Here is a 22,907-nt window from a genome sequence, read left to right as displayed (position 1 = left end):
GCTATTCAGTTCCATTTCTGGCCTTTAAAAAAGATAAAATACAACACGAGTGGATCAAACCACACAGTGGGATTCTTCTGATCGCATGCAATCCTCTTACATGTGATTCACAAATTTTATATAAATTTTTAAGGCTGTGAAATGAAGCTAAAATGATCGATGATATAAGTCAATATTCTTTATATATTTCTGACGAACTCATCTACAGTTGGGCTGCTGCTTCTCGTGTCAAATCTTCCAATTACTCATTCTTGCAGAGAACCTGGATATTCAAGGACGTGTCGTTTCTAACTGTCTTCTCTCTCGGCGACCTTTTTTTCTTCTTTCAATTCACTTATTCAAGTTTGATTGAATCATTGAGTTCCTTTTATATCTCTCCACCCAGATACCCATTTGAGCTCTCAGAGGCATTCGCACCCAGAACATGGATCATTCGAAGACCACCCCATTACTTCTACCAATCCAATCCTCTACTCCAAATCAAGGAGGCTGTCTTGCCTTTCTGAAATCAGTTTTAACTGCAAACAACCTCTCCATAGCAGCAGGCCCAGTGACATGCTTGCTCATTTACTTCTTTGTCACGCTTGATGGCTCCAAGGAGACCACAGCCATGTTGGCAGTGCTTTCATGGATATTCATATGGTGGTTCACTGAAGCTGTGCCCATGCCCATCACCTCTATGACACCTCTCTTCCTCTTCCCTATCTTCGGCATCGCCTCGGCCGATGCGGTGGCGAAATCTTACATGGATGATATAATCGCCCTGGTGCTGGGTAGCTTCATACTGGCCCTGGCAGTAGAGCACTACAACATCCATAGGAGACTCGCCTTGAATGTGAGTTTCTTGTGAATTTTTCACTTTCTTTGCCTTTTGAAACTCAGATGAAGAGCTAGCCTGTTTGTCAAATTTTAACTGTTCTCTGTGATCACCGATTTATGCTGCATGTTTTGTTGTTCATGGAAGCTGATGGGGCTCTTTCTAGTGGAACAGATAACCCTGCTCTTTTGTGGAGAACCTCTGAAACCAAGACTCCTGCTGCTGGGGATATGCGCAACAACAACTTTTGTAAGCATGTGGATGCATAATGTGGCTGCAGCAATGTTGATGATGCCGGTGGCGACCGGAATTCTCCAACGGTTTCCGGCAGGCAGCTCGACGGGATCGGATATCACCCGGTTCTGCAAGGCAGTGGTCCTCGGGGTGATCTACTCGGCGGCAGTCGGCGGGATGAGCACGTTGACAGGAACCGGTGTCAATCTCATATTAGCAGGGATGTGGCACAGCTCCTTCCCTAATGAGAAGCCTCTTAGCTTCAGTACTTGGTTTCTTTTTGGGTTCCCACTCGCCCTGCTCATTTTCTTTGCCCTCTGGGGCATTCTCTGCATTCTTTACTTGTCAAAAAACTCTGCAACTACGCTTGCGCCTTATTTGGATAAATCCGATTTGAAGAAAGAGCTCCAATTATTAGGTAAAATTGATACACATATTTTTTGCATTTGATCAGATCATTCGTTTCGGTATTGCTTTATAATGCTTCGATTTCTTGAATATTAAGAGAATTCTCAATTGTGATGCTTTGTTTGTGCTTTAATTTACTGGGTTTACTTTGTCAGGTCCAATGGCTTTTGCTGAAAAGATGGTTTTGGCTGTCTTCTCTGTATGTCTCAAGAGATCCAAAATTGAATTTCTGAAAGATTTTGATGGTTTGGATGGGACAAATAATCAAATTTCCTTCTGGGTCTGTGTAGATGCTTGTAGTTCTGTGGATGACGAGAAGCTTAACAGATGACGTCCCTGGATGGAGTGTTCTCTTTCATGGCCGTGTGGGCGATGGTTCTGCCAGTGTAAGTTTGTTTTACTACCATCACATAAAAAAAGAAAGAAAACAGCACTCCAGTGATCCAACAAACTGTAATTTTAAAAATGGTTTCTTCAGCAGAATTGCAGGTTTATATAACTTGGGTTTTTGGTCATGTAGGTTTTGATGGCAACCCTATTGTTCATAATCCCAAATAGGAAGCAAAAAGGGGAGAAGCTGATGGACTGGAACAAATGCAAGAAGCTGCCATGGAACATAGTTCTACTACTTGGTGCTGGTTTCGCCATAGCCGACGGTGTTCGCACCAGCAACCTTGCAGACGTGCTCTCCAATACCTTATCTTTCTTAGAGACAACTCCATATCTAGCTGTTGCTCCGATCATCTGCCTCGTAAGCAGTGCCATCACGGAGTTCACATCCAACAATTCTACAACTACACTCGTTCTTCCTCTCCTCATCCAACTGGCCAAACCCATGAACATAAACCCCCTTCTTCTAATGGTTCCGGGTTCCGTTGGAGCACAGTTTTCGTTCCTCCTGCCAACGAGTACACCGTCCAACATTGTCGGATTCTCAACAGGACATATTGACATCAAAGACATGATCAAGACTGGTTTGCCACTGAAGGTCGCTGGAATTGTGACACTCTCTGTTTTGATGCCTACACTGGGTAAACCACCATAGATACTTCAGAAAAATCTCCTAGTGCAATGTTGAAGTTTCTCTCACATTATTCTACTTTGACATCTGCAGGTCCTCTCGTCTTCCGAGCTACTCATCAGTTTGCATGACATGTACAGCACTGGAGACAGGTTAGCTGCAAGTTCCGCTGGTTGAGATGCCCACCGCTGAGAGAAATATTGAGATTGTAAAACTTGCAAGCATTTCTGTTGACAATCAAGCACGTTATTTGAATTATCTGTTCTGCATCTCTTGGACATCAGCTATAAAGAAGAAGGCAAACAGGCAAACAGAATAGAACATTTAGCCAACACTCAAGTCTCTTATGCAAATTTGAATATCATTTTTTGATTTACACTTGTATAAATGTTATTTATCTATAAAAATTATAGAATCACAAGGCAATCTATGTAAAGCGATGGTTCTACACTGACGTTCGGTCTTGAACAGCATCCTGAACTCGGTTGATGAAATCGTCAACAGTCATGGTCCCAAGCTCCCCACTGAACCTAGATCTAACTGTAACGGTTCCACTCTGTACTTCTTTAGGACCCACTACTGCCATCAAAGGAATCTTCTGCTTCTCTGCAGTTCTTATAAGTTTAGGGAGACGCTCTCCATGACAGAGTTCGGCTCGGATTCCTTGAGATTTGAATTTGCTAAGCACTTCATTGCAGTACGTAACCTAGAACATAAAATCAAGGTCAAACAAGTAATGATATATCCAAGCATTTGTCAACACGCTCATCCCAAAAATCATGCCATTGATGGTCAATAAAGTAAAAAAATTGTCCCAAAACTCATTTCCCAAATGCCCAATCAATCATCTCCTCTAATAATTCCTAAGAATAATTATATAGCCTTTTTCGTATTAAATACCTATTTTTAGGTAGAATGCTGATCACACAAACACACTATACCCCATAACCTCAGATAGACTTGAACCCAATACCCTACACTAGAAACCTTCCCATGTGGCCTGATCAAGAGAGAGAGGGAGGAAGAGAGAGAGAGAGAGAGAGAGAGAGTAAGAGATCAAACCTCTGTATCAGTGACAGGAAGTATGCGGGTTTGGATAGGTGCAAGCCATAGTGGAAAATCACCAGCATAGTGCTCTATCAGAACCCCAAAAAACCGCTCCAAGGATCCAAGTACAGCTCTATGGATCATTATAGGACGCTTCTTGCTTGAGTTCGAGTCAACATAGAAAATGTCAAACCTCTGAGGTAAATTGAAATCCACCTGCAATCATCAAGAGGCATTATCAATATCAAATTTTATGGGCAAACATGTTAGAGTGAAAGATAGATCTTACAAGAGACCTTCTGCTTTGGAATGTACTTTCGAGAACCCTTGACAAAATAAAAATAATGAATGCTGAAAGATTGATGTTTCAAGTTCACAAGTGCTGTCATCTAAATTGCATACTCATATTAAAAATATAGGGTGGTTGACATTAGTTCACAAGATGAATGACAATTCTGAGACTGGAAGAACTTCAAGCCCTGGCTCACCCACACTAAGATCCTTTAATTAGCATGTAAATAGAACTTCAAATTAAGTATTCCGTTAAGGCAGCTGCAGAGCCGTTAAATATCTACCAAAATAAAATACCTGCACAGTGGAGCATTGCCACTTCCTTCCAAGAGCATCTTCAATCTTAAGATCAATTTTTGGACCATAGAATGCACCCCCACCCTCGTCTAATCGGTAGGGCCACCCTTTGTCATCTAGGGCTTCTCGAAGTGCAGCTGTTGCCTTTTCCCATATATCATCACCACCCACTGATTTCTCTGGCCTTGTAGAAAGATTCACTTCATACTTCCTAAAACCAAATTGAAGTAGTATTTCTTCAGTTAGATCGAGGACTCCCCTTATCTCATCTTTAATCTGATCCTCTAAACAGAAAATATGTGCATCATCCTGCAACAAGTATTAAAGAAGACCTTTCTGTCAGCAAACAATATAAATTGCCGCATAAGATGACCCTTCCAAGAATTCGGTTTTTGTAAGCCAAGTGGTTCTAAAATGCATTTGGTACCTTGATGAGTGCCAGAGTGAGGTACTTGATAGAAAGGAAGATGAAAAAGCATAATTTAATTTAATAATCATATTTGCACTTATGGTCCTATTTGTAGCAACTAACTTGATTTTGTTGAGCATGAACAATTCAAGAATCACACAAGACATACTCTCTCAATATTTCTTTGACCTAATCATTCAAAGAAGGACTAGCATCAGCATTACCAAAAGTAGCTAGGAGATTATTGCCTAAAATCTTATAAGCAAAAAGTTGTATCAACTAGTTACCTTCCAATTGAAAAAACCAAGGCATAAAGTTTGCTAAACTAATAAATACCTCTGATCAATTTGTAGATCCAGGGTTCCAAAACAGATAACTAATATAATAATCAAAGGTTATTTAATGAGCTTCCAAATAGATACACAGTGTGCATTAACTAAGTTACAAAACATAATGCGCTAATGAAATAAGATTACTTGAGTAAAAGTACAGAAGTCTATGATGACAGTGGCATAAACTATTTGTTAATGCCAGAGTAATAGCCTCGGTAAATCCTGCTCTAAAAAACCACTCTAAATTCCGTCAATACCTCCTAATCAGGGCAGTTTTGCTACAGACAACAGTGGCTTTAACCATCTCTTTTTTTTTCCTTGTGAGATTAAGTTGGATTGCAAAGATATTTTTCTGCAAGACTCTATCCTGTGAAACATAACTGTAGCATCCTATAAATTAGTTACGATAGAGGACTATTACTGGATAGGTTACCTGGGTGAAGCCTCTGACACGAAAAAGGCCATGTAAACTTCCAGATAACTCATACCGATAGACTGTTCCCAACTCTGCAACCCTGATTGGAAAATCTCTGTAAGAGTTAAGTTTCCTTTTATAAACCAGAATATGGTATGGACAGTTCATTGGGCGAAGCTGATAGAGTTCATCCTCAATTTCCATTTGATCAAACATATTTTCTTTGTAGAAATCCAAGTGACCACTGATCTTCCAGAGTTCACCTTTTGCCACATGGGGAGTATATAGAAACTCATATCCATGTTGCATGTGAATTTTTCTCCACGAGTCTTCAATTAGGTGTCTAATTATGGCACCTTTTGGATGCCAAAACACTAGCCCTCCACCTGCTTCATCCTGCAAAATGGAATTGGAAGACACTTGTCATTCTAATACCAGATAGAAATATGACAAATCATTTCTAAAGAAACTATAAGTTACTGAAGGATGCTTTCCGATGGAAAGGAGCAGGTTTGAGAAAATTCATCAAAACAACAACAAGAACACATTGAAAACCAATAATATAAAGCAAGGGATCAAGAAAAAAAAATTGCGTTGTCTTTCAGGAAGTAAAAATCAGTGGAGGAAGACATGAGCAGGAGGTTGCAGAATGAAGACCAGGATCACATGTTCCACCACAATGCATGAAGCAAAAATCTCATAACAAATTTGTTAGTCCCACAACACAGACTGACAATCAGCCATTTGCACCTTGAACCTGAAGTTCACAATTAGGTTTTCAGACAAATGGATTTGGTGACACATATCCGGATGGTACAATCTTATTGTTACATCTCCCCAACCAAAAAGCAACGTGTTAGTGTAGCCCACTTGAATAGAGAATCAGTCTGAACGAACTTATTTGATGGACAGGGAGGTGGAGGCCACTTTAAATGTAGGCTAATAAGGGAATAAAGCATTGTGAAGGGTAATCAGGCAGATGGAACAACTTTCCCTACACCCTAAATGTAAGATAGTGAAACATAAGTACCTGAATAGAGAACAAATCAAGATCCTGGCCTAGTCTCCGATGGTCCCGCCGTTTTGCCTCCTCTTTGAAGTGAAGGTATGCTTTCAATTGCTCTTCAGTCTCCCATGCTGTGCCATAGATCCTTTGCAGCATAGGTTTGGTCTCGTCTCCCCTCCAATAGGCCCCAGCAACAGATTCAAGTTCAACGGCCTTTCTATTTATATTTCCAGTTGTCTCCACGTGGGGTCCAGCACAAAGATCCCACCACTCATTCCCTGTTTAATATGTAAGTTGCAGTTAATAAAACTTGAGAAATCATGCTGCAAGAATATTATGGAAGTGTTCAGAAATCCTTAAGAAAATAGACTTCTAAGAGAAACCAGAAGAAAAGAGAGAACATGAGATTATACACATAAAACAAACACAGCATATATAGGCAAAAACAATGGATCCATACAACCCATAGACCAAATTGTTAGACCAGTCTATCCAAGGATAGGATGAACAAAGATAAATTGTGAATGTACAGACCAGAACGAATTCAAACTTGGCTACCATTGCAACTGCTGAAGACGCTCAAAACAACCTGATATATTGCAGGCTAGTTAATGTCATTATGATATTTGTACTGAGAAGAAAGAAAGGTGTATACAGAAAGTATGAAAGAGAATATAGAGCAAGCTTCATTCTGGAAAAGAAAACAACAGGCTGCATTGGTATCTGAACTCAGAGAAACTGAAGTTCAGACAGAAGCAACTTAAATTAATCAAAATGAAGGTAAAAATAAAACTTACCTATATGGTAGATGGTGATAGGATCTTCCTTGATGCTTTCCAAGATCTCCATTTTGTAAGGTTCACCAATCGCCATAATTCTCTTTTGAGCTTCATACCTTGAAACTTCTTCCCTCACTAATGGTAGATCTCTGCTTATGATGCGATCCTACAGATGATGCAACAAATAAATTCCGTACCCTGAAACCATAAGTTAATGAATACTTCCCCAAGCTATATACATTTGGTAATTCCTTTTAGAGGAAATGGAAGATACACTATGGTTGAAGGATTTTCTCTCACCATCTCCTTCTTAATCCTCTTCAAATCTTTGTCCGTTAGAGGTTCCGTATCAAAGTCATAATAAAACCCATTCTCTATCCATGGACCTATAGTCACTTTAGCGTTGGGGAACAATTTCTGAACAGCCATAGCCATAACATGTGCACACTGCAATTATACAAAATCTAACGGTCAAAGAAGCAGACACATTTAATGACATGATGAATAAAGTTCTATATTACAAAGAAGGACATCTTGGAAGTCAAAGAAAATCGACAAAAAAACAGAAAGATAGAAACCAACAATAATAACAATTGTAAAAATAACAGTCATAACAACAACAACATTAATGATGATAGTAACAAACTGCTGTCTCACACTGCTGTCCCTTTGTATATCAAAAAGAAAGAAACCTAAGAACTGTTGAAAGTAAAATAGCTCCATTAGACCTATTACTGAAAGCACAATCCAGCACAATTGTTTCTTTTGGGCAAGTACTCACAAGAAGCCTACTTGCCTTTAGCTGGAAGAGATTATCAGAAGCTCCTATGTAATCACAAGAAGCTTACATCTAAATAAATGCCACAACCAAGAGATTCTGGAAGCTAATAGCCTTAGCTGGGAGCAGCCATCAAAAGTCTCAAATACATATACTTCATGAAAAGGTAATCTCAAATGTAATACTTATGGCGCCTCCATTCACATTCAAGATCCAGCTGACAATGGAAGGGTGCTTTTAGGACCACAATGAACATATTTGGTCCCTTTGCATTAGTGGCTCTACAAAACCAGACCTTCATCCTTTTCCAAGAATACCAGATGTATCTCCAGTTCTTATGAGAACCTTCAATCATTGATAGGGACCCAGTAAACACTAACTAGATTAAGAAGGATGATCAATCGCTTAAGAGGCCAGAACATTATTGTGAAGCAGCTTATGATCTTGCCATTTCCAATTCTATTTGTTAGAGTCAATGGCCGCACTAAGTTAAGATTTCAGCAGATCATTCACGTTAAAAACAGTATACCTAATGAAAACCTTGTCATGTATGGTCACTTGTCTGATTGAACCTGGTCCTTTTTCTTTTGTACTTTTCTACATTTTTCTCTTGTGTGGACCTGCCTACCTCTCCTCAAATGTTTTCTTCTCTTTAATATAAACTCAAATTCAAATAAACTATGATAACATAGTATAGTAAGAGCCTACTCTATGGCCTCATTGTGAAACCTTCAGTTTAAATCTCCAAGGCCTTTTACTGTATCTTGGAGGGTGCATCTGACTCAAATAACAACAAGAACAATAATAATAATAACAACAACAACAACAATCATAATAATAATTAGAAGTTTAAAGTTTCAGTTTGTCCCTAGACTAGAAGATGGTAGCATCACTAGCAGAAACAATGGACAGTAGGATAATAAAACGACAAAAAATTGTCATTTTTTTGTTTGATTTAGAAGTTACCTGCATCAAGAGTTTACACACTGAGTCAAGACTTATCACTCTTAAATCCATTTCAATTGGTCCAGAAGTCTTCCCATTACTCTCTTTTGGATTTTTCTTGCCACCCTTGGGTTTCTCATTTCTTTTGGTGTGCCCTCAAAGACCAAATTTTGAGTAATAAACAGCTATCCAAAAATGCTGTACTACTGATGATAATGGATGTAATCCAAAATTTTCTTCTGAGCCTCACTTACCATCTTGTTCCTTGACCTTCTTCAATAGTTTGTCTCCCTTCTCTCTCCCAAAACTGACCACTTTTGGCACCAAACTCTGGCTGCTATTGTTTGGCCTATTTGGGACAAGAGGTATAGACCAACTATTGAAGGTAAGATTCAACAAGAAGGCGGAATAATAGAACAAAATATTCCTAATCATCTCTCATTGCTAACAAATTTCAGACCTTGAACTTCTTATTCCTTAATGCGAGAGAATTGAAGCATCAGATCACGGCAGCACTTTCTATCCTGGAGGCAGTTGCCCGGGGCTTAAAATCTCGTTGGTAGCCGAAGCAGCAATCCCGGTCCAACAGGTGGTGGAGATGTTTTCACGGCGATGAGGAGATGTCTCAACTAGAATATGTTATTTTTTATTGTCATTAAGAACTCAACTCCATAAAAATTTTAGTAGGCCTTGGCTTTCTCCCACTCAAGTAATTACCTTTTTTTAGGACACTACAGGCTAAGACATCAGAAGAACAACTACGTCCAAAACTCTAGAGTTCAAGTAAATAAATCCCGCGACTATGTTCTCTAACGCACTCAAAAATTTATAAACTTGAAGCCTTTGGACCAAATTAAAAAAATTCAGAAAAAGGAATCAGGAAAATAAAAACCAACAAAGATAATTTACCGTATGGCGTATACGAAGCAATCCCTCCGACGACTCATTGGTAGGAAGGATAATTCTCTCCTCCGCAGGTTCATCTTTCGGAGCCCTTCTCCGAGAATCAGCTTCCGCCACTGGCTCGGCATCTACGGCTGGGGCAGTGGCTGAAGAGGAGGCCGCAGAAACCGACCTGATTCGATGAACAGATATCCTGGCATTGCCCGGCAAGGCGCGTTTGGAGACGGTGAAGAAGGTTTTGAAGCAGGGGAGGACGGAAGAGTGAGACTTATTAATTGAACTTTGTATACGGAAAATGGACGAAGAGAGGACGAGGGTTGGAGAGGACGACGCTATTCTGTGTAGAACATTCATCCCTCACTCTCGTGTGGTGGTGAAATGCTGTAGGAGGTGGCGGAGCCAGTGTGGCACAATCGAGCTTTATCAAAACACTTTGTTGGGCCGCGTTTTGGGTTAGACCCCATACCCATGAGCCCAGCATTGTGCGAGACGGATGTGTAACGTACTCTACTTTGCTGGGCCCATTAGTGGTCAATAAAAATGGATCATATGGGCCAGGTTTGAGAATGTTTGACGGGAGTGAGAGGTATTTTTTTTTTTTTTTGGTGAGAAAGCATTTTATCTGCAGCAACCAGAAAGCAGAAAGGATCGAGTACCTAGATGTCGTCTGTCTTCGTAGCTGCTCCAAAATCCTCTTTACAAAGCAGAGACCAAGTGTACGTCGCTGCGTTGCCTCTGCGAGCAACCAGAGGCCCCGGACAGATGCTCATGTCTGCAGCTTACTCTCTAAATATCTGGGATTTGCAGCACTATATGGTCGTCATTCGAACAAAATCGCCTCAATCTCAGGTTCTCTTCATATCTTGTTTTTTGTTCTCTTTTGAGGCACTTTCAATGAATTCCGTCTTTTTCTAGTCTCTCTTATGTTTTAGCAAAGATTGCTTCTCTTGATCTTGCAAATTGTCGTCAATGTGTTTGCTGAATTTTGCTGCAATTATACTGTACTGCATGAAGGTCTTTGTGTTTGATTTCCAACCTGAAGATCCCGAGAACCTATTCGTGGCATTTACGGCGCTGTCTGGGAGACAAGTTCCAGGTGAACTCACTGGTGAATAGCTTATTTCTAATTTACTACTTGCAAATTCTGAACGACTTAATATATTTACTTATGTAACATGTAATCCTTTAACCAAAACAAATGTATGTGAAGGCAATGAACCTAAATTTGGGTGGTATAATGCAGTTCTAGAGTTTATGCTCTGCTGCTTCACCTCTTAATCATATGATTACTTTGGACATTTTCTACTTTATTTTGTTCACATGTTTTGGTCTCTAAATAAATTTTGGAGGACGAGGTAGTGTTAAGAGAAGGATGTAGGATTATATCTCGTGCTTATTACTTAGGAAGAAGTTTATTAACTTCAACTAGTCATTTTGGGATGGATGCGGTGACATGCTATTAAAACATATATCTGTGTTTGAGCTTCTGCACAAATTTTTTCCCTATGTAGAAGGCATAGGTAGAGTGTGTACATGAAAGGGAGTGTTAAGAGTAGTTTCAAAAGGATCCATGATTTGAAATATCCACTGTTAGTTAGAAAGAGGCCTCCTAACTTCAGCCATTGATTTTAAAATTGACTAGTACCCAGCTCTAACTTGGAAGCTTTCTACTTGAATATGATGGAAGGCTTACTGAAACCTTGTAGAACAGTAGTACCTTGACACATTAACTAGTTTTGTACCGATTCTGCTGAAATTCCTAATTTTACCCAAATCGTAATTGACAAATTATCTCACCAGCTCTAACATGCCTCATATCCATTTCTAGGAGTTGTTCAAGTGAGGAAGCTCCCAAAGTTGCCTAAAACGAGATGCTGGTTAGTTGGAGTTTCCAATGCTGATGCTGTAGCTCAAGCTAACGAGTTCAACAAAAATTGGAAAACAGACCTCAGAATTGGTGAACATGATTGCCGCAATTATACTGGAGGTATCAAATTTTTTTATCGAAAATTTTACTTCAGTGTCATGTCAGTATGTTGGATTTCTGAGTAGCTCTTCTCTCGTTTATCTGTTTCTCTAGAGTTGGTCCAGTACCTTACTGGTGAACCAAAGGTGTTGGAGTGGCTACGGAGTTCCAATGGTTAAGTTTTTGGTGGTATGTTTGGTTCATTGCATGAGTTGGAGCCACTACTAGGTGATATTTTTTTTGGCTTTGCTCCACAAAATCTTCTGCTGATCAAAATCTACTTGATGATAGGTCAAATTGTAAATTCTCCAATTGCCTAACTGTGATCAGAATTGAATTGACTCGATGAAACTCTACAGGAAGAACCATACAGGGGTAAGCCAATTTCATTATAAAGTCACTGTGATGGATGGTCCTCACTGTATTGACTCGTAGAAGAAGCATATTGCTGGAATTTTTGACATATGTAGTGGATATATACATAAAATTAAATCTGGGTCTCTAAACGGATTTTTGTACAACCATCCCCAATCCCAATCATCCATCAACATCATCATTTTAAGTTCATGAAGTGTTTATGTTGTTCAACTATAGAGATTCATAAAAATAATTTTGAACATATCACATACACATTAGGAAAAATCATATCATATTAAGAAACGAATTGAGATAGACCCATTTTGAGTAGGACAACCAGTGAGAGCTTTTCCTCTCATCCAAAGAAGGGAAGCCTGGATAAAGCACCAATGTTTGATGGGTTCTCACCACTCGGTCTGTTAAACCTCAGAGAAAGCATTGCAAGTCTAGAAAGATTGGTGGTCGAAGAAGGAATCACCCCTGTGAGCTGATTCCTTGTCAACAGAGGAAAAGCAGAAGGGTGATTTCAATGGGGATCATTTGATAAAATTCGTTAAGAGAATTTTTAGACAGAGAAATTTATAACTAGATTTTAGATATTTTAAGAAGGTCATTTTTTTGGTTTAAGGTGGTAAACACAATGGCTAGTGATTTACAAAGTTGAAGAACAAATTTGCTTCAATTGAGGCTCAAAAATCTCTTTGGCAACGTTTCTGGGTTGCACCATTTGAACAAACCATTTGAATGGTGGAGTGATCATTTCAGTTATTGTCCAAAGATTACAAACAATAGGTGAAAATCAAGTCCAAGAGGTGAAAATTCGGATAGAACTCATAGAACAGAACAAACCATTACACCTAGAAATATAACTCCTAATTAGAATAGAACAAACCATACACCTAGAACAGAACTCCTAATTAGAATAGATTCTTCATTTATCGTACGACAAACAGTTAGAGATAAAGCGAGAGATAGAGAGATGAGAATCTGATCGAGTTATGCCTTTTGAGTTTCTAAATTCAGAAACTCTAATTCAGTTTTCCGTTCAAATACAGAAATCGTGCTTGGACAAAGAATTGATGGATTTGACTTCCTTAGCTTTCTCAGTTCCGTCAACTCAATTGCAACTTGAGGCTCCTTTCTAGTTTTTCCAAGTTTGTGTTACGTGTTCATTGTCTCTCCTAGATTTTTAAGAAATAAAATTGGTTATTTTTTATTTTGATAATTTTTTATTTTCATAGGCTATTAAACCTCTAATATTTATTTGATATGTCTTTTATTATTTTTATAACTTGGGGGTATTGCTTATAAATCCACTACTGCAAAGAATAAGAGTGTACACAACATCTTGCTTAAGTCAATTCTTTTATTATTTACCCAAGTGGTATTTTTTTAAGAATCAATATAAAGTGAATAAACTCTTTTTCATTACCCTAAAATAGGGTTTTGTTTGCCTTTGAAATTTAGTGATCTTTTTTCTAACGGATGTATGGAGTTTTGTCATTTGGTTGGAAATTATTTTTATTTTTCACATATTTATTTTTTGCAAGCTGGGCCTCTAAAAAGGAAGTATAAGAAAGAGGTATTTTGTGGTATCTGATACAACTTAAATTGTAGAGTTCCACATGTTGGGTTATACCTTTTTTATGTGACAAGAATATTTGTATAAGGAGGAGAACATGATGACAAACTTTTTCAGCCAAATAAGATTCAAGACTAAAAATCATTTCTTTGCAAGTTGAAGTTTTAATGTCACATGGGAGGCTCCCTAATTGTAGTGGTACCCTTCATGTAGGATTAAACTATGCCAACCTCAAAGCTGTATTACAATTCCAACATTATAAAATAAAAAAGTTTGATTATCTTCTATTCGTTGCCATTAGCCAAAATATCCTTATTTAATTGTCTCACAAATAATTTCTCTACATGATTTGACCAATTCTTTAAGAAAATTTATTCTAAAACATGAGGATTGATATCTTCTTTTGGCCTTAACCTGATTTTAAAACTTGGGAAACAAAGTCTTTATTTAGTTTGTTTTTGTTTTTCCAATGCTCACCAAGTTGCTTAGTCAGGGATCCCGAGGAAAATTATACTTTAGGATTGTCATGATCGCAGGTGTCCTAGTGAGTGATTAAACTAAAGAAAAAAAGGGTAAAATAAATGTTGCATGAGGTGTAGATAATTGAAGTGTTCCTCTCCAAGTCACATGGCATCTTTACTTCATGTAACAACAAAACTCCCTATTATAAGTTGATACAAAGTTATACCAAAAGACAAAAAAATTTCCTTCCCTTCCATAGATTGCATCTTTCAACTCCCCCATTCCTCATCCTAGTTTTTCTTGTTTTGATCAGTGTTGAAGAAGAAAGGTAGAAGTTTCGATGGTCGAAAGTTGCCCCCTGGTCCTTGGAAGCTACTAGTGATAGGCAGTGTACACCATTTGGTAGGAGGGTCCCTCCCACACCAGATTCTCAAAGACTTGGCCAAGAAGTATGGACGCCTAATGCACTTGCAGATGGGTGAAGTGCCCCTTGTCGTTGATTCAACAGTTGAAACAATGAAAGAGATCATGAAGACTCATGACCAGGGCTTCGTCAACAGGTCGGAGCTGCCTGCAGCTAGGTATAACACCTGTGGGTTCATTGATGTGGCCTTTGCACCATATGGTGCATATTGGAGACAAATGAGGAAGATTCGTGTGTTGAGCTGTTAACCATAAAAAGAGTGGAATCTTTCGATTCATTAGGGAAGAAGAGGTGCTCAATATGCTTAGCTCCATTGTAGTTTCTTGAAATTCCCCGATGAACCTCACTAGGAAATTCTATTATCTAACGAACAATGTAGTGGTGAGGGCAGCTTTTGGTCATAGAAGCCAATACATAGACAAGTTCTTATCTGTAATTGGGGATGCACTCAGGGAAACAGGTGGTTTCAATGTAGTTGATCTATCCCCTTCATCAAAATTACTTTTTTGGATAACTGGGAAGAAGGCCAAAACGGAGAAAAATCATCATATGCTTGATGAAATTATAATTAAAGTTCAATTATTGGTCTTTACCTTATCTAATATTGCTTATATCATACAATTTGCACTTGATCACATAAAACTGAATTATTGCCCAAGTATTGTAGTTCAATTATATTAGTTACAACCCCATAATAGTCAAGGTAATTTTCATACTGTCAGAGCTAAGTGGTTTCGTCCACCACTGATGGGTTAGGTACTTGGCTTTTCGCACTTAACAGACCAGTCCTTTTGGTTGTATTGGTTAGGCGTTTGACATGGTATCAGAGCTGGACACCAAATTCCGCGTTCGAATCCCGGCGAAAGCGGTAGGGAACGAGAATGGTGGGTGTCAGAGCTAGGTGGTTCCGTCCACCTGGGTCCACTTGGGTGGTTCAGTCCACCACTGATGGGTTAGGTACTTGGCTTCCCGCACTTAACAGACCAGTCTTTTGGGTTGTATTGGTCAGCCGTTTGAGACATACTACTATCCCTTTTACAACAATGTCGTTGTGTTTGAGTCATATGATTTACATCAAATTGCTCAGTGTGACTGCACATGCTATTAAAATGCAACTTGAATATCTTCTACTTGATCTAGGACCTATAGCAAGCAGGTTGATATCACTGTTTAAGTCAAGTTGGCTACATACTACTAAAGTTTTAACCTGTAATATATTACATGACATCAGTGATATCAACACTTATTAAAATTAATATTTAAGTTAAAATTATCTTAATGAACACATCTTATCTTATGTTTAAACCAAGCAACAAACTCTTTCTCGGGTCATTGGTCTAGGTTGGTTACACCATCAATTTGTAGTACTTCCTTGTGTTCACTACTTAAGATACGTACTAAACGATTAACAATCATATGCAATAGTTCCTACGAAATGAAGTCAACAAATACTTACAAAGAGATATTTGTCAATCTCTTTGTAGTTGTTTTGTAGAACACCCAACATTTTTTGGTACAACTTTGGGTGAAGAATTAATTCAGTTCTTCCACTTAGCTTGTAAGTTGTGTGTGTCGATACTGATCTTTTACCCTTGAGGCTATCGACATCTTCATCTTAATTCCATTCTATTCGATTAAATCTTCTTTCAACACCATCTAAGTACATAGAGCAAAACGTTAAAGCTTCATTGTCAATATATGTCTTAACAATTGAACCTTTTGGATGAGTTTTATACCATACCAATATTTTCAATATTTGAAGAAACTTCTCAATCGGGTACATCCATTGATATTTTACGATTGATAACATTATCTTTCGTCTTTTCTCTTCCCATTTTGTCTTTGAATTCATGTAGTACTTTGGGCCATATATCACTTCTCCATTGGCCATTGGCCATTTCCTAATTTAGATCCTTTATAGACCTCCTCAGACAAGATAGTAAGTATAGTCATACATCATGAGGAGTCCATGTTTCATATAGTCCTTGTTATCGCTTAGTAATTCCTTCAAACATCTATAAGATACCATACAATGAATTTTACTAAATTATATTTTTTAGAAAAATATTAAGCACATTTTACTACTGAAAGAACATATCGAACCTTAAAAGCGCAAACTCTCAAATCCTCTTCTATCTACCAAAAAGACCGCCCACAATGAAACAAATCAATTTTTTTCTTGTCTTTCACTTCATGTGCCTCTTCTCTCACCATCTCCCATCTCCCACCTTCGACCCACTTCACAACATGAGCCTCATAATTTCCAATTCAAAAAGGAGTTTTATATATGACAACATTTCATTAAAATCACACGATAGCGCATTCTGTTGCGTACCAACCATGCACACGTGACACATTCACACACAATTATGATTCCTGATCACCCACAATGTAAGATAAATATCAGACTTCATATTTAAATATCTAACATAAAACTATAATACATAACACCAATGTTGTACAAAAATATTTCATACTGGGTAGCTATCACTAGTTCATGTTTCTAAATGTTATAACTAGTTAATTAAGCTTTCTTACCTTATGCAGAAGATCACAACAACCAGAAACAGATGTGCTTTACAGTCTAGAAACATGAAACTGATTAATAACCACTTGGGACAAGATAAAGTACATATAAATAACTCCAACAAAAAAATTAAGAAAAAAACTAGTAAGATTCAACAATTCCATATTCTAGAATTGTCAAGATCACCTACTCATGTTGACACTACCAGTTACCAAAGACATTCTTAGTTTTCATTAAATATGTCCATGATTTTCAAGAGAGAACAATAATTTCAGCTTAACTTCAATTTTTTTTTAAAACATTTTCTAAAAATAACTCCAATTATGTAATAATTTTGTAAATATTTTAGTTTTTTGGTATGAGTTTGAGATAGTTTCCTTATTTGGAGATATTTAGAGACAAGTTAAGTAGAAGTCATTGAGTCTATTCACTTAATTCTTTTATCCTGTGAAAGTGAATTAAAATAAGCACAAATACCAAACATACATGTCGAGTCATCAATGTGGATGTTGAATGCCCTTTAATTTAACTTTGCTATAAAAGTTCCAAACAAAGTTTCAAATCCTCTTTCAAAGTTTAAATCGATATTACCACGATAATTTTATCCAGGTACAGATTTGATCAAACTTCAGGTCACTCTTCAACCTCAACCAAAAAGCAGAATTTCGTGAGAGCATCTACTTTCATGGCTGACATTCAATTCGGGAGAGAAGATGAATCTGTTTCAGGGGATCTGCCCCTAGAGACAGTAGAATGAAAATTAAATTCTCATAGTCCATGATCGAGAAGCTGTTCAGTGAGGCGCGTCAAAGCATCGTACGACGACCATCCTGCATCCACTGCTCTTGAGGCCCAAAATTAAAATTACCATGATTTTATGAAATAAAATTACCATGATTTTATAGGCATGAGGCCTACTTCTAAATGCTTTGTCATTGGATGTTCAGTACAGGGAATAATGACCAGCACATCCCTCTGTAGAGGTAGATTAATTGGGTGTATTGACTTAGTGGACACATCCCTTGGGAATAAGGAGATGTATCTCTCTTGAGGGGATGTATCTGTTGTGGACTCAATAGCACACCGAGTCACACAACGAAGAAGACAACAACAACTCAGTCAATAGGATTTAATTCTTATAATTCTTTGAGTAGGATTTATTTCTAATATTGTTTTAAGTAGGATTTATTTCTTATATTGTTTTAAGTAGGAGTTATTTCTAATTACTTTTTATGTAAGGGCATTATGGGGAATTATTGTAACCCTAACCCTAAAACTCCCTATTTAAGGGATAGGTATGAATGAAATAGGTAAGCTTTGAGATTTTAGAATAACCTAGTCTAAATAGGTTGGGATCACCTCTTGATCCCGAGTTTAGGGTTTACTCCAAAAATCCAACCTATCATTCACCCTCCATTGCCATCCATCTTCACCCAAATTCATCCACCATCATCCCTATTAAGAAAAGGAGCTTCCTGCCCCTTTTCCGAGCCCAAAGAGGAGATCTATCCTCCTTCTTGGCAGCAGCAACAAGAGAGGCCCAATTCCTCCCTTACCAAGCAGCAAAGTGAAGATTTTTATCCTCAAATCTTGAGCAATTCCTGGTGCAACGTGGGAGCTGATCATAGCATCAAAGAAGAGGTATTAATCTATCCCAAACTCGTGTTTCAAGTTATTTAAGAAAGAAGGATTGCATTCTTAGCTAGAGCAGCAACAAAGAGGGCCAAACCCTCTTTGCCGTGACCAAGAAAAGAGAGCACCTTGCTCTAGCAAGGTCAGCATTGTTGTGGGGTCTTCTACCTAGCACAACAACTTGGTAGGACCCTCAAAAGAGGATCATTCCTCCTGGCCAAGCATTGGTTAAGGAGAAATACTCATACACAGACCCTTGACGTGAAGTGAGTAAATTCTGAGTGCTGGATTCACAAATCCCACGCCGTGTTACTCGATCCATGACTCGGGACCGTAACAGTATCTCTCCTTAGAGGATGTATCCTTATGAATACTCATTAGTGCCATACCCTTTGGAAATCTATAAATTCCTCCATGGTCTTACAAGTGAGGCTAATGCTATTTGCACACCCAGTTTGGCTGAACGGGAGCAAGTTTATCACTTGTAAACGAATTATTAAAGGTTATCTTGTGCACTTCAAGTTTTATTTATATTCTTCAAGATGAAATGTATGCTCTCTTTATTCTTCTTATTTCAATTCTATGATATATGTATGGCTCTCATGATAAGGAGAATTATGGAGGATTTAATATCTATTTCTAAGATGTTTATTTTATTATTATTAGACATCAAGTCTAACAATTACATGTGATTTATGCCTCTACTTGTATCATAGAGATAAATTCTATTTTCTATATTTTTCATATTTTTTTGGATTTTTTGGCGATTTATTTGTGAATGGATATAAGCCTAATTTATGCTTATTGTGTTATGGGGACGTAGGCTAGGGGCTTCATGCGCGCTCGGCTTCATATGCGCGGGCCATCATGCACGCAGGCTATTATGCGCGGGCCTGCCAATGCGCGGGCTTGTGCGGTCCAAGTCTGTAATGACCCAGGACCATGAACCAAACCAGGTTTTGCTTATATAATGAGCCAGAATGTGTTTTAAGAGTTTTTTTTTTTTAACCCAGAATTTTATTTGTAATGAAATTTTCATGTTATTTGGAATTTATTTGGCTATTTGAAGATTTATATGTTGATATTTTATAAATAGTTAATATCTAATTGGTTTAGTTTGTTGTTTGTTTTTAATTATTTCTTTGCTATAATTTCTTGAAGTATTTATAATTTGTCTTATTGCATGACTTGTTATATATTTATGTATTTTTATATGAAAATTAATTTAATTATATAATTTGCAAAATCCCCAAAGGGTAATGCATTTTATATAGATTAAATTAATTTTATGTGTGTTTATTTTGAGTATAATTTGTTTTATGTGTTTACTAATTTCATTATACGAATAGCAAAATCCACAAAGGGTAATGCGACTTGTATAATTAGATTAGTATATTGTAAATTAATTCATATGAATCCCCAAAAGGTAAGTATGATTTTTTTTTTTTTTTTTGTGATGTTGTTGTTTGTTTATTATGTGTGGAATGATTTGGCTAGTAACTCTCACGAATCCCCAAAGGGTAAGTGGGAGTACTAGATGGTTGAGATGATTGTATAATTACATATATTCTCCCAGATATTGAAATATTTTCTGGATGACAGGAACATCCAGTAGTGGACATAATTTTGCTGAGTCCCTAAAGAAAAATGTACTTGATGGGACTAATAATGTGATCTGGTCACAACGGGTTGACTTAATGCTACGAGGCTATAGGTTTGATAAGATTATCAAAGTAGATACTCCTCCTCAAAGACCTTCTCGAGTAAACTACCCCGATAATCTGAAACAGTATAAGGACCTTAAAAAATTCAAGGAATTAGATGATGCTAATGAAATTTCTAGGTCACATATTCTTGGGGCTCTAAGTGAGAATCTCTTGAGGTCTTATTTTCATGTCCCCACTACAATAGAGATTCTCGACCAGCTTGAGGCTAAATATGGTAAAAAGTCGTCTACTCACATCAATAACTTAAGGCAAAAGTTCACTCGTGCCAAATGCGAAGAAAATGCTAATGTGAGAAAACATGTAAATGATATGCTTGCCATGGCAGAAGAGTTACAATATCATGGTAGACCAATGGATGAAGAAACTAAAGTGGTCGCCATTATCAACTCTTTACCCAAATCTCTCAAATATATTCAAGATTTTTATTCTTTGTCGAAGACGAAGTGGACTGTATTTGATTTGATTAATATGATCGACCACCAGTCCGATAGACTCAATCCAAGTATTAAGTTAGATAAACCTTCACCTAGCGCTAACATAGTTTTGAAGCCGAAGAAGAAAAATTTTAAGAAGAAGGGAAAGAACTTTCGATTTCAAAACTTCAATGACAAAAAGGTCAATCAACAAAGGGTTGAAGTACATGCAAATCAACGTGTTTGCTTCTTCTGTAATAAGCCAGAACAAATAAAGAAGTATTGTAGGGCTTTGAAAACCATGCAAGAGGGGCAACAAGAAAAAACTAGTGAGTCCTTATCTCTTGAAACTTGTACTATTTTTATCAAGCCTTTTAGTTGGTGGGCTGATTCTGGTGCAACTGTTCATGTATCGAATGAGTTGTAAGGCTTCAAGGAGCCAAGAAAGATTGAGGAAATAACAAACTTTATTTACATAAAAAATGATGAAAAGGCCATTGTAGAAGGTGTAGGAACTTACTGGCTAAAACTTGTTGATAAAAAGTTTTTTGATTTAGAAGATTGTCTTTATGCTCATTCTATGAAAAGAAGTCTATTATCTGTATCTTGTTTTGAGAAACTTGGATTTACATTTTACTTTGGAAGTGAAAGTTTCTTATGTTACAAGATGATAAAGTTATTTTGAGAGGTTTTTGAAATTCTGATTTATATCAATTGCAACTTAGTGGAAATATAGTGTTCAATATTTCTACTTCTTCGGGTATTAAGGAAAATGAATTGTATTTGTGGCATTTACGACTAGGGCATATAAACAAGGATAAAATTATAAGACTTGTGATACAAGGATTATTGAAAAATCTTTCACATAATGATTTTCCTATTTGCGAGTGTTGTATATATGGGAAAATGACAAAGATACCCTTTCCATCCAAAGACTCAAGAAGTTCCCATGTTTTGGATATTATTCATTCTGATATACGTGGACCTATGAATGTGAATACTCGTAGTGGTAATTCGTATTTTATCACATTTATAGATGATTTATCAAGATATGGAAGAGTATATTTACTGCATAGGAAAAATGAGGCCTTAGATTATTTCAAAACCTTTAAATTGGAGATGAAAAATGCCACAAAAAGGAAGATCAAAACATTGCACACCAACAGAGGTAGAGAGTATTGTTCGGAGTTATTCTCTGAATTTTGCAAGTCAAAAGGGATTATCCATATGTTTAGCATGCCTTATACACCTGAACAGAACGGTATTGTTGAAAGGAGAAATCGAACCTTACTAGTGATGGTAAGATCTATGATGGCACTTGCAAATTTGCCAATATCCTTTTGGGGCGAAGCACTATTGACAACTACCTATATCTCAAATAAAGTGTCTTCAAAATTGGTTGAGAAAACACCTTATGAGGTATGGTCAGGCTAAACTCCTAGTTTTAACCATTTTAAAGTATGGGGATGTGTTGCTCATGTTTTAAATCTTGATCCTAAGGATAAATTGAAGGCCAAGACTCGAAGATGTTTATTCTTTGCGTACTCTGAACAGTCAAAAGTATATAGGTTATATGATCCCAAGGAGAAGGTGATTATTGAAAGTAGACATGTAAAATTCATTGAGGATAGATTTGATTGTGATGAAGATTTAGGTACGAAGTCTCAATTGGAAGAATATGTTGAAATGTCTTCTTCTGAATCTCCTTCTAATATAGAGAATTCCACCTAAATGGATATTCGAAGAGGGACTAGAGAAAGAAAACCTAGTCAACTCCTATCATCTTTAAATTTTTATACCTATGCTGGAGAAACTTATGAAATAACAAGGTTGAATGAAGACGTTACTGATCCTAACACTTACGAGAAAGCACTCCTTGATATGGATTCTGACAAGTGGAAGTCGGTAATGGAAGAAGAGATGGACTCTATGTATAAAAATGAAGTTTGGAAACCTGTAGATCCTCCTACATCGGTTAAGCCCATTAAGTGCAAGTGGATTTTTTCAAGGAAGAGAAATGTTGAAGGTAAAGTTGAAAGATTCAAAGTTTGTCTTGTTGCCAAGGGTTTTACTCAACAATACGGGATTAATTATGATGAAGCATTTTCTCCTATTGTACGAATACAGTCTATTCG

The 22,907-nt window shown here is 37.3% G+C and overlaps 3 protein-coding genes across 4 annotated transcripts; 2 read left to right on the top strand and 1 right to left on the bottom strand.

The window, feature by feature from the left end:
* The first annotated feature begins 208 nt into the window (after nucleotides 1–208).
* On the top strand, nucleotides 209–2,749 carry LOC137967132 (tonoplast dicarboxylate transporter-like). The gene is made up of 6 exons (XM_068813586.1): nucleotides 209–835; nucleotides 992–1,469; nucleotides 1,615–1,658; nucleotides 1,750–1,845; nucleotides 1,980–2,490; nucleotides 2,574–2,749. The coding sequence occupies exons 1-6, from the start codon at nucleotides 425–427 to the stop codon at nucleotides 2,609–2,611; spliced, it is 1,578 nt and encodes a 525-aa protein (XP_068669687.1). The 5' UTR covers nucleotides 209–424; the 3' UTR covers nucleotides 2,612–2,749.
* A 54-nt stretch (nucleotides 2,750–2,803) lies between these two features.
* On the bottom strand, nucleotides 2,804–10,058 carry LOC137967123 (threonine--tRNA ligase, chloroplastic/mitochondrial 2). The gene is made up of 8 exons (XM_068813575.1): nucleotides 9,689–10,058; nucleotides 7,357–7,503; nucleotides 7,075–7,222; nucleotides 6,302–6,555; nucleotides 5,290–5,667; nucleotides 4,116–4,424; nucleotides 3,543–3,743; nucleotides 2,804–3,186 (listed from the first exon to the last, which is right to left on the bottom strand). Exons 1-8 carry the CDS (start codon nucleotides 10,034–10,036, stop codon nucleotides 2,926–2,928), a joined length of 2,046 nt encoding a protein of 681 aa, XP_068669676.1. The 5' UTR covers nucleotides 10,037–10,058; the 3' UTR covers nucleotides 2,804–2,925.
* A 217-nt stretch (nucleotides 10,059–10,275) lies between these two features.
* LOC137942700 (uncharacterized) lies at nucleotides 10,276–12,176 on the top strand. 2 transcript variants are annotated; one of them, XM_068788436.1, is made up of 5 exons: nucleotides 10,276–10,531; nucleotides 10,697–10,778; nucleotides 11,511–11,669; nucleotides 11,763–11,837; nucleotides 11,940–12,176. In XM_068788436.1, the coding sequence occupies exons 1-4, from the start codon at nucleotides 10,343–10,345 to the stop codon at nucleotides 11,825–11,827; spliced, it is 495 nt and encodes a 164-aa protein (XP_068644537.1). In that variant the 5' UTR covers nucleotides 10,276–10,342; the 3' UTR covers nucleotides 11,828–11,837; nucleotides 11,940–12,176. The 2 variants fall into 2 exon arrangements, with proteins under 2 accessions (XP_068644537.1, XP_068644536.1); XM_068788435.1 differs by having other exon boundaries at nucleotides 10,697–10,790.
* The last annotated feature ends 10,731 nt before the right edge of the window (nucleotides 12,177–22,907 follow it).

This window comes from Aristolochia californica, unplaced genomic scaffold (genome assembly GCF_029961685.1).
Source record: "Aristolochia californica isolate CCGP_79_NKW_82.1479 unplaced genomic scaffold, dmAriCali1.0.hap1 SCAF_10, whole genome shotgun sequence".
Taxonomy (NCBI): Eukaryota; Viridiplantae; Streptophyta; class Magnoliopsida; order Piperales; family Aristolochiaceae; genus Aristolochia; species Aristolochia californica.
Note: the sequence above shows the minus strand (reverse complement) of the source record. Positions and strands in the feature narration are given on the sequence as shown.